General features: G+C 38.6%; 1 protein-coding gene across 1 annotated transcript in view; it reads left to right on the top strand.

Annotated features, from left to right (window-relative positions):
- The window catches only part of LOC107288053 (voltage-gated potassium channel subunit beta-1), a gene marked incomplete at its 3' end in the record, with an annotated part of 89603 nt that overhangs the window by 65340 nt on the left and 14097 nt on the right, over window positions 1-10166 (top strand). The window contains exon 2 of the mRNA XM_015816628.1: window positions 8101-8144. Coding sequence (XP_015672114.1) covers window positions 8101-8144 — 44 coding nt within the window. The remainder of the gene's footprint in view (window positions 1-8100; window positions 8145-10166) is intronic.

Consider the following 10166-nt stretch of genomic DNA (forward strand, 5'->3'; position numbering starts at 1 on the left):
TTTGCATAATCAAATGATCTGTTAATACCATACCTCGCTCTTGTAATTTTAATATCATTTTCTTTTCTTTTTCTTTTCTCCAACCATTTTCCTGGGTTGTTTGCAAACTCATTTTTTGCTTTGCCTAATTCATTTTTATTTCTATATCTCTTATTATTAACATAGATAATTGTCACTGCAAAAGCTTAATTTGTTAAGAAACATTTATCTTGTCTGGAAATATCATTTATTCTTCTTTTCTTTTTATCTCATCCAAAATAGTTTGTATTTTCTCTTGTTTGTTCTGAGCTCACTGTTATATTATATCAAGACCTCTAATGAAAGCTTTACTGGCATCTCAAACCATTCTTATATTGGTACCTTTATCTACATTATTTTCAAAAAAGGAAAAAGAAAAAATCTTCTTTTACAGTCCTCCAATATTGGTTCTTTCGGTAACAACATTTCATTTAACTTTCATCTGAAAGGTCTAAGTGTTCTTTTATAAACCACTTACTGGATTATGATCTGAAAAAGTATTTGCTAATATCTCTACTTTATAAACTTACATAGCCAAATTCCTCAAAATCCAAATAATATCTATTTGTGAAAAGGTTCTATTCTATGCCTTTTAGAAAAATATGTATGCTTTCATGCCAACAAGCTCTAAATTGTCAATCCACTAACAAAAAACTATGTTTGGTCATTTACGCTGTGTAATTTTAATATTTTTCTCCGAAGTCTATTTGTGGGAAAATCACTCCATTCCAATCCTCATAAAACACCAATTTTCATAAGAATATCTCATTGGTCTATCCGTATGTCCTTTATGAAACTATACTTGGTACTCATTTGAAGCATAAATTCCCAATTTGGTTGACTTCCACCCCAGCATAACTGCCATTAGTCAATATAAGCTCTTGCAGTTAGGTGTTTATAACAAAACCCAAATGGGTGTTTCCCAAGAATTTTGTGTTTCCTGATGGGAATATTTTTTGCACATTAGTATTTGGGTTTATTATTTTAGGGGGAGGGGATTTATGTTTTGTGTATTTGTAGACTACTTCTACTTCTTGCCATTTGCTGCCACTCCCTTGGGTTAGGGTCAGAAGGATGGATGGATGGATGGACTGATGGATGGATGGACCGATGGATGGGTGGATGTTTGGATAATGATGATGATGATGATTTTGAGAAGTCAATGATATATGAGTGGTTTTTATTTTATTTTTTAAATGATGGTGGAATAGCAGTTTTCCAAGGGACTAACAAGCCTGTGTTCACTCAGTTAATTTGAATGAGAGCTAAATCTTCAGACTCACACATGGAGTTCCCATGTTCTATCCCATCAAATGTTACAAAAATCACTTGGTGGTTGTTTTTCCCACTAAAAAGTGATACTGAACAAGAGGGAAAAGGGACAGGAAATACTGTCCTTAAATTATTCCACATAAAGTCAGTAAGGATAGCACCAGTCTACTATGTCATTGCTGAGGCACACTAAAGATTAATGATGAGGACAATACATATTTTTCTGCCAGTTTAGGAGAAAATATAGATAGCACTCTAACACTTCTTGAGACTGTCAGGTTACCAAAGCTGAGGTTATTTGTAGTCGGGATTGCTCACGTGCATATTTATACATAAATAACAAGAAGTAGTTGTTTAAATCAGTGTTTAGGAACTTTAAGATATGTTGGCTGGGGAATTCTGGGAGCTGAAGCCCACATATCTTAAAGTTCCTAAGATTGAGAAACACTGCTTTAAAGACTAGAATTGCTGAAAAGTTCTTGAGTGAAAGGTACATCAATGTTACTTTTTAGTCTAGCAAAATGGGCAGAGATAACATTTGCTAGTTATAAAATTAAATAAACGTTCACATAGAAATGTATAAAGAGTATTATGTGCTGCAGTGACCATTTTGAAACAAGGGCTATGTTTAATATAAGTCCCTGTTAGCCCTGAAGATAATGGTCTTTTCTGATACTATGCTTTCTTAATTCTATTCTTAATTCTTGGAACAAATATTCCCACAATTACAAGAAGCAATTGTCGCTTTCATTTTTGAAAGGCATTTTAAAAAGAATAAAAACTAGGCACTTGGAAAGCTTGGTGGATATCAAGGCTTAAGATTTCAGTACTGCAATGAACTGTCCTTAAAAAACGCATCTGGAAACCATTGCAAAATGCTTCTTCTGATTGTTGTTTGGAGTTAGATGTTCAGAACATACAACCGTTGTGGCTTTATCTGAACATTGGCTTGTCCCTTTAGAGCAGAAAAACGAACAAACCCTGTAGTTCAGGGGTAGGCAACCTTGGCTCTTTTATGACTTGTGGACTTCAACTCCCAGAATTCCTGAATCAGCCATGCTGGCTCAGAAATTCTGGGAGTTGAAGTCCACGAGTCATAAAAGAGCCAAGGTTGCCTACCCCTGCTCTAGTTCAAATGAATCAGGCCTTTGGACAGAACCTGGACCAAAATTGGTTCCTACTGGAGTAGATTTTTTTTGTCCAGAATTCTGATCCAGAACAACTATTCACCCCAAGAACAGCAGCCACGCCCAGTCAAATAGAAAAAGGCAGAAAGGCAAAAAAGCACAAAGTTACAAAGGAGGACTTCTTGAGAATAGAGGCATTTTGAAAGTGGTTTTTATGATGAATAAAGGTGAATATATATAGTACGTGTCCCAGGATAAAGTTGCAGGATCCAATCTGGGTCAATCACCAGGACCAGAGGTTTTGTCTTCTGATCTTTTGGACTCGTGCTGGAGTCCATCCTCGGGGAACTTCTCTCTAGCAGTGTGTGCTGTTCTGTCTGTGGTATTTATAGTGCTTGTAGTATGTGGCTTTTTAGATGTTGATTGAGCATGTTGATGGGTTGGCTTTTAAGTTGTTGGCTGCCATTTGCTAGTGCTGCCCAGCCCTTCTAAATACTTGATAGGCTGGTGGTAAATCAACACGCCTGTTGACTGGTGAGGGGCCAGTTTCCCAGGCTTCAATTACTTCCCTGGCTGTTTTTGTGCCTGCTCGTCCAACAGTCTTAGTAGCTGCAAAATTGAATGTGTGTCCTTGTTCATTGCAGTGTGAGGCTACCTCATCTGACCACTTGCTTGTGTTCTTGCAATCTGGTGGTTAGCTTCCTCCCCATCTGTCCTACATAGTCACAGGGGCAATCCGTGCAGGGGATTCGGTAGTTTCTTATTTTATTCTCTGAAACCTTGGTTAGGATTCAGATTGGTTTATTGACAACTCTTCTATACATCACTCTGCCTGTAAATATCTCTCAATGAAATTAAACTTTATACTCTGTTTTTCCTTCTCCCTCTCCCAGTCCCTCAGTCCAACCCCAAATAGCAAAGTAATTCCATTATTTTTAACTGCTCGTTTGTTTTGGAATGGTTTCAAGGCTCTAGCTTTGACCTTTAGAATCTTAAATATTTTGATTGGCTCCCTTAAATTGTATATTTAATGCTATTGTTCCCATATAATTATAAACTTAATATTTCTCTTTGTATTCTTTGACCAAGATAGCAATTATCTGCTTTGTTGAAAATTTTTAAAGGTCAGTTTATTATTGCTTGACTTCATGCTCATTACAGGGATTAGTACATTCAAAAGTGATCTATAGAATTTCATCAATATAGTGAATGTGCCATTGCACCATAAACTTTGCCCCACACATTCATAAGAAGTTGTGCTTGTATCATTGGTAGTGTTGATATATCCATTTTAGAATCACAATGTGGGCTAACATGGATATAAAAAAAAATATGAAATCACTGTTTACTGTGTCAGACCACCGATCCATGAGCTATAATGATTGGCAGGAGCTCCAGATCAAGTGGGCCGATCCATGCTATAGTGATTGGCAGGAGCTCCAGATCAAGTGGGCCAAGACCTTCCCTTTTAATCTCCTTTTGTACTGCTACTCTAATCCTGACCAGTCCAAGCAAGGAGGTAAACATTAAGCTTCCTACTTACAGTTTAGCTTTCTGACATGGTTTCTACTGTACCTCCATCTCTCTGGAGGATGGAATGAGATCCCTCCATGAGATCTAATTGGCCCCACACTGCTGGTCTTGCAAAGGGCTCTTTGTTCAGGTTTTTGGGGAGGATGACTGAAGGTCCCTTTAAGTGGTGCAGGATTGGTTTTGCTCTTGTCTGTTTTGCTGTCTTTTATTGCTTGCTATTGTTTGCCATTACAGTATATTGTTTTATTTCTCTTAATAATGTTTACTTGTGAATGCTCAGAGTCATTGGGAGCAACCTTTTCTTAAGCATAGTATACTTTCAATTAACTATCAGTATAAATAAAAGAATGCTGTTCTTAAGAATGAAATGAATCTGCAGGTTAATGGCATTGGATCCATCCCATAGCAGCTAATTACTTTCCTTGAAGACCTTTTCTTCTGCAGCATTCAATAAAGGAAGAAAAAGACTGCAGAAAACAAGCTGAATGAAGGGACATTCATTATCTTTTGCATAGATTGATCTTGGACTGGCCAACTTCTTGCCTTTCGTATAATTGGAGAATAGATTTTTTTTATATTTTACATTTTTAATTCCATCTTTATTATTTTTATAAATAATTCAACCCAGTGAACATACCTAATAGTCCTTCCTCCTCCTATTTTCCCCACAACAAAACCCTGTGAGGTGGGTTGGGCCCAAGGTCACTCAGCTGGTTTCATGACTGAGATAGAACTAGAACTCACAGTCTCCTAGTTTCTAACATGGTGCCTTAACCATTAAACCAAATTGGCTCTCATGAATATCTGGCAGTTTATCATTTTTGGCCTTAATGTTTTTATAATGCCATGTAGTAGACTCACCTGATGCTATAGAGCACGGGTGTCAAATTCAATCACGTCATGTGATGTATCGTGAGGTATCTCGATGTTTTTTGCCTTTGGGGAGCCAGGTTTGGCGTGGCCTCTGCGTGGCGCATCCGGCCCACAGGCCACCAGTTTGACACCCCTGCTGTAGAGTAGAAAACAGGAGATATTTCTTGTCCACAAACCTTTGGGTCTTTTCACTTGGCAAAGCTCCTGCTTTGGGGTAGTAGCTTGCTTCATCAGTGCTATCACATATTTTCTAGGAAACATTCTTCCCTAATTCCAGTGCTTGTGTAAGAGTTGTCTCTCCCTGTGCTGTTTTTCTGGTGATTAAAGAACACAGAGGCAAAAAAAGAAAGAAATATTATAATGCAGCCTTTGTGCAGCTGGAGGATTCAATGCTTCCTTGGGAGAAATAGGAGCTCACAGGATATAACCAAAATTAAACTTTTTTTTAAAAAAAAGGTAAAATATAACAATATTTTAACTTAAAATATTAAAAATGCACACTTTTAATAGGGAAGGAGATAATTACAAAGCTGTTTGGATTATGGAAAAGAGTTCCTTGATTAAAAACAGAAACTATGCAAAAGACGGTGTAATGCTCCCAGTAGATCATAAGATGTTGCTGTGCTGGTCTTCTACCAATAACTCATTGCTGTCCCAAAGCCTCCATTAAACAAGAGATGGGGCAGAGAGTTCCAAATTAATGCTACAGTTCACAAGAGGTTTGAAAGAAAAAGAATGTTTCCATGCATAGCCTAAGGCAGGCATGTCAAACACAAGGCCCAGGGGTTGGATGCGGCCCGCGAAGTGGTTTCATGTGGCCCGTGAAGCCATCCTGGAAACAGTGAGGGAACAGCCCCCGCTGCCTTGGCCCTAGCCCAGGAGCCAATGTACAATTTTGTGGTGGCCATCTATGCTGAAATGCATTCAGTCTTAGCTCCACAAAGCCGTCTGGAAACAGCGAGGAACCAGCCCCTGCCGCGTCGGCCCCACCCCTGGGTGCATGCTGGGGAGGTGTCACCCTTTGTGAGGAATGAAGAAATGCACCATCGCCTGGAAGTGGCCAGCAAATGGCCCTCGCCTACTTCACATATCTGGCTTGATGGGCTCTGCCCTGGTCCCACCCCTTTCTGCCAGAGACCCTCAGATCTGTCCCACTCCTGCCCAGGCCCCCACAGGCACCCTTGACGCGAATGATATAGAGGTGGCCACGCCCACCCAATAGGCCACACCCACTCCATCCATGCCCACCCAGTAGGCTGCACCCACCCTGGCCACACCCACCCGGCCCCCTGAGGGCAACCGCAATGCTGATGCGGCCCTCAATGAAATTGAGTTTGACACCCCTTGCCTAAGGTATGCTGCATAGACAACATCCAACACAGTTTCCTATGTTCTACAAAGAGAGAGTATTTTTCACATGCAGGAAAAAGGGGGGGGAAATCTAATGTGAATTCCTGCTAGACTTTTAAATCTTTTTTTTCTGCAGCAATAATGCTGTCTAAAGCATTTGTTCCACTTTTTGTGGAATTCCTTTTTCTCAGACACTCCACTAAATTAATGTTGAGGCTGCTGGGAAGATGGAAGGATGAATCCTTTTTGTTTTCTCAGCATTGTCAGTTTCTGCCCTCACATTTAAAAAGACCTAAGGTTTTCTGGAAATCTGAGAAGGCTATGTTAATTTGACTGTGTGTATGTGACAAAGAACTTCTCTACCTCCTGGAAATGCATATTGCATGTCTGGCTGACTGTGAATAATTGAGTTTGTCTGGCAAGCAAAGAAACTACATGCAGCACCCACTAGTTCATAACTTGCGAGTTCAAGTTATATTACCTTTACATCACTGGATGATTTAGGATCAGGTTGTCTTAAAGCTTTTTCCAGATATAGCTAACCTGGAACAAGTGTTCTTAGGGCCCCTTCTCCGGATGCTCAGTCAGTAGAGGTGCAGTGAGGGGCTATTGAAAAGTTTTATTGGACTCTTGACATAAAATAGTCTCCAATCAGGGAAAGGACAGCCCAAGAGTGCTTTTCAAGAGACACATTCAGGGAGACAACAAGTTTTAGTCACCTGGGTCTTTGGGAGAGAGTTTTGGAAATGATTTTTATTCCTTCTGCCACCTGAGATGTTAAATTGGAGGGTTTCCTTGTTTGTTAGTATATTAATGTGTAATCACCCCAAGGACTATATGTTACTTTGCTACAGTGTGGGAATTCAGTCTTCAAGTTCAGGTTTCCTTACTGTAGGGTTTGAAGTAGAACCCAAAACGAGATAATCTTTTCCCCCTGAATTTCTTCACACAACAAAATAGTAGAATAATAAGACTTGGAGCAACTGTAATTGATTCCTTCTGATTAATTTCAGGGAAAAGCCTTTTCTTTAGCAAATTAAATCACAGCATCCCAAAAAATACAACCCCCCCAAAAAAAACTACCTACTTTTCATCCAAATTGCTGGCAGATGCTGAGATACTTCCTCTCCACTGTCATATAAGCTGAATAAGCTTGCCATTAATATCTAATTCATGTAGATACTAAACCATAAATCATGGTTTACAAACAGCATTAATAGGGTTCATGCAATTTGTTTAATCCAGTTTAAGCAATAGCAATAGAACTTAGACTTATATACCACTTCATAGTACTTTATAGCCCTCTCTAAGCAGTTTACAGAGTCAGCATATTACCCCCAACAATCTGGGTCCTCATTTTACAGCCTCAAAGGGATGGAAAACTGAGTCAACCTTGAGCTGGTCAGGATTGAAGGAATCGAACTCCTGACAGTGAGCAGTGAGTTAGCCTGCAATACTGCATTCTAACCACGGTGCTGCCACAGCTCCAAACAAACCATACTGTAGCTTAACATAAAGTATTGATTGTGTTTTCATTTGCTTAGGAGTTGCTCAGAGAAGACTGTTAATAGGCAGCAGAAATATATTTCATAAGTAAATAACACATGAAAAATACTTCCTTGCCAGAATGAATGTGAACCATCTTTTCAGAGAATGAGGTATGATAAGTCTATACGTTGTGTTGGTCCCGTCCTGCTTCCCCACCTGCTCTTGCTTATACATCTAGATGTGTGCATTGGGAAACTGCAGCCAGCCTGAAGCTTTTCAGAATAGGTACAGGCACAGGGCTCTATATTTGGATACACATGATTAGCACAGACTATCATTTGCATATAATTGAAATATGGTAGGTAACAAGTTGAGATAACAGTTTTTTGCTGGATTGATTTGCTGTTTGATGCTAATTATACTCTTATTTTAATTCTAGAAACCTTGGGAAATCTGGATTAAGAGTTTCTTGTTTGGGACTGGGTGAGTATGTTATGTCTCTGTGTATATTTGTTGTAGATACTGGTTAATTTGCATAACTTTGTTGATATTAATGCCAGATAAGTAACTGAATAAAATACAGTGACAATTATTTTTATACAAAATCATTCTGGTGTTGCATTTCCCTCAATCAATCAATCAATCAATCAATCAAAATAGACTTGTGACGGTATTATACCATAGGCATGTCCACTGTGTTTGTATTTCTAGGTGTCACAGTAGTAAGATGAGTTGTTAACTATTTATTGTACTTATATAGCCTCCAATGAAAATATTTCACCTGTTTTCCTATGTTGGGAGCTAGGAAGTTTGACCATTTATAGCTTAGATACAACCTGCTGGGTTCTCCATAGGTTGGACTATAATTTTCATTATTCCCAAGCCATTTGGGATTTGGGAAAGGCAGGCACTATAATTCATCACATGAATACTCTTCAAGAAGAAACACAAAATAAATTGAATAGATAAATGCATTTCAAGGAGTGCCTGAATAAATAACAAATTTAACATTTTGGTAGTCAGACCCATATATATTCAATATTTAATTTGATTTGGGTGCATGCAGAATGCTTTATCTGAAATAAAATCAGATTCATACTTCTAAAAAATGTTCTATAGACAGAAATTATCTCCTAAAGGGGGATGTTCCTAAGGGGTACATATCCTCCTTCATTTTTTTAGACCTGTCATCATTTATTTCCAGATTCAGCTGATTCTTTTTTTTCTTGCCACTCAGTATTATAATGCATTGAATATATGATTTGCCTATAGATTCAAAAGTTGTGAGAAAACAAGTCACAAAAGATTTGGAGAGAAAGAAAGGTTAAGAGAACATTCAAGGCCTATCCCAGCCTTTCTTGTGGTACCTTCAAAATAGGTTGGGGCCACAATTTCCAATGTGGCTTGGCTATATTTAACTAGATATTCTAAAAGTTTTATTCCCAATAAATATTCTTTGAACAGTTCAAAGTAACACACCAAGAAAATAGTTTTAAAATTAAATTTCACATTGTAGCAATGTTATTAATGTAGGACAAACATGTATCTGCTCCTCCCAGCCGTAGTATCAACTAAAGCAGGGGTGTCCAAACTTTTTTCAAAGAGGGCCAGATTGGATGAAGTGAACGTGCTGGAGGGCCGAACATTTTTCCGAACATTCTTTGAACCATTACAATTAAATGCAAATTAATTATTTTATGCCTCTTTCCTCTCCCTCTCTTTCCTCTTTCTCTCTCTCTCTCTCTTTCCTTTCCCTTTCCTCTCCCCTCTCTCTCTTTCTCTTTCCTCTCCCCCTCTTTCTCTTTCCTCTCTCTCTTTCTCTTTCTCTTTCCTCTTTCTCTTTCCTCTAACTTTCTCTTTCCTCTCTTTCTCCTTTCTTTCCTCTTTTCTTCTCTTTCCTCTTTCCTTCCTTTCTCTTTCCTCTCTTTCCTCTCTTTCCTCTTTCTTTCCTCTCTCTCTTTTCTCAATCTTTTTTCTTTCCTCTTTTTCTCTTTCCTCTCCCCCTCGCTTTCTTTCTCTTTCCTTTCTCTTTCCTCTCCTTTCTCTCCCTCTTTCCTCTTTTCCTCTTTCCTCTCTCTTTCCTCTCTTTTCTTTCTCTTTCCTCTTTCTCTCTTTCCTCTTTCTGTTCTTTCTTTCCTCTCCCTTTCCTCTCTTCTCTTTCTCTTTCCTTTCTCTCTTTCTCTTTCCTTTCTCTTTCTCAATCTTTTTTCTCTTTTCTCTTTCTTCTCCCTCTTGCTTTCTTTCTTTCTTTTCTCTCCCTTTCCTCTCCCTTTCTCTTTCCTCTTTTTCTCTTTCCTCTCTCTCTTTCTCTCTCTCTTTCTCTTTCCCTCTCTCTTTCCTCTCTTCTCTTTCTCTTTCCTCTCTTTCTTTCTCTTCCTTTCCTCTCTTTCCTTTCTTTCCTCTCCTCTTTCTCTTTCCTCTAACTTTCTCTCTTTCCTCTCTTTCTCCTCTTTTCTTCTCTTTCTCTTTCCTCTCTTTCTTTCCTCTTTCTCTCTTTCCTTTCTT

Source organism: Protobothrops mucrosquamatus, unplaced genomic scaffold, assembly GCF_001527695.2.
Source record: "Protobothrops mucrosquamatus isolate PMUCROS unplaced genomic scaffold, P.Mucros_1.0 scaffold470, whole genome shotgun sequence".
NCBI lineage: Eukaryota > Metazoa > Chordata > Lepidosauria > Squamata > Viperidae > Protobothrops > Protobothrops mucrosquamatus.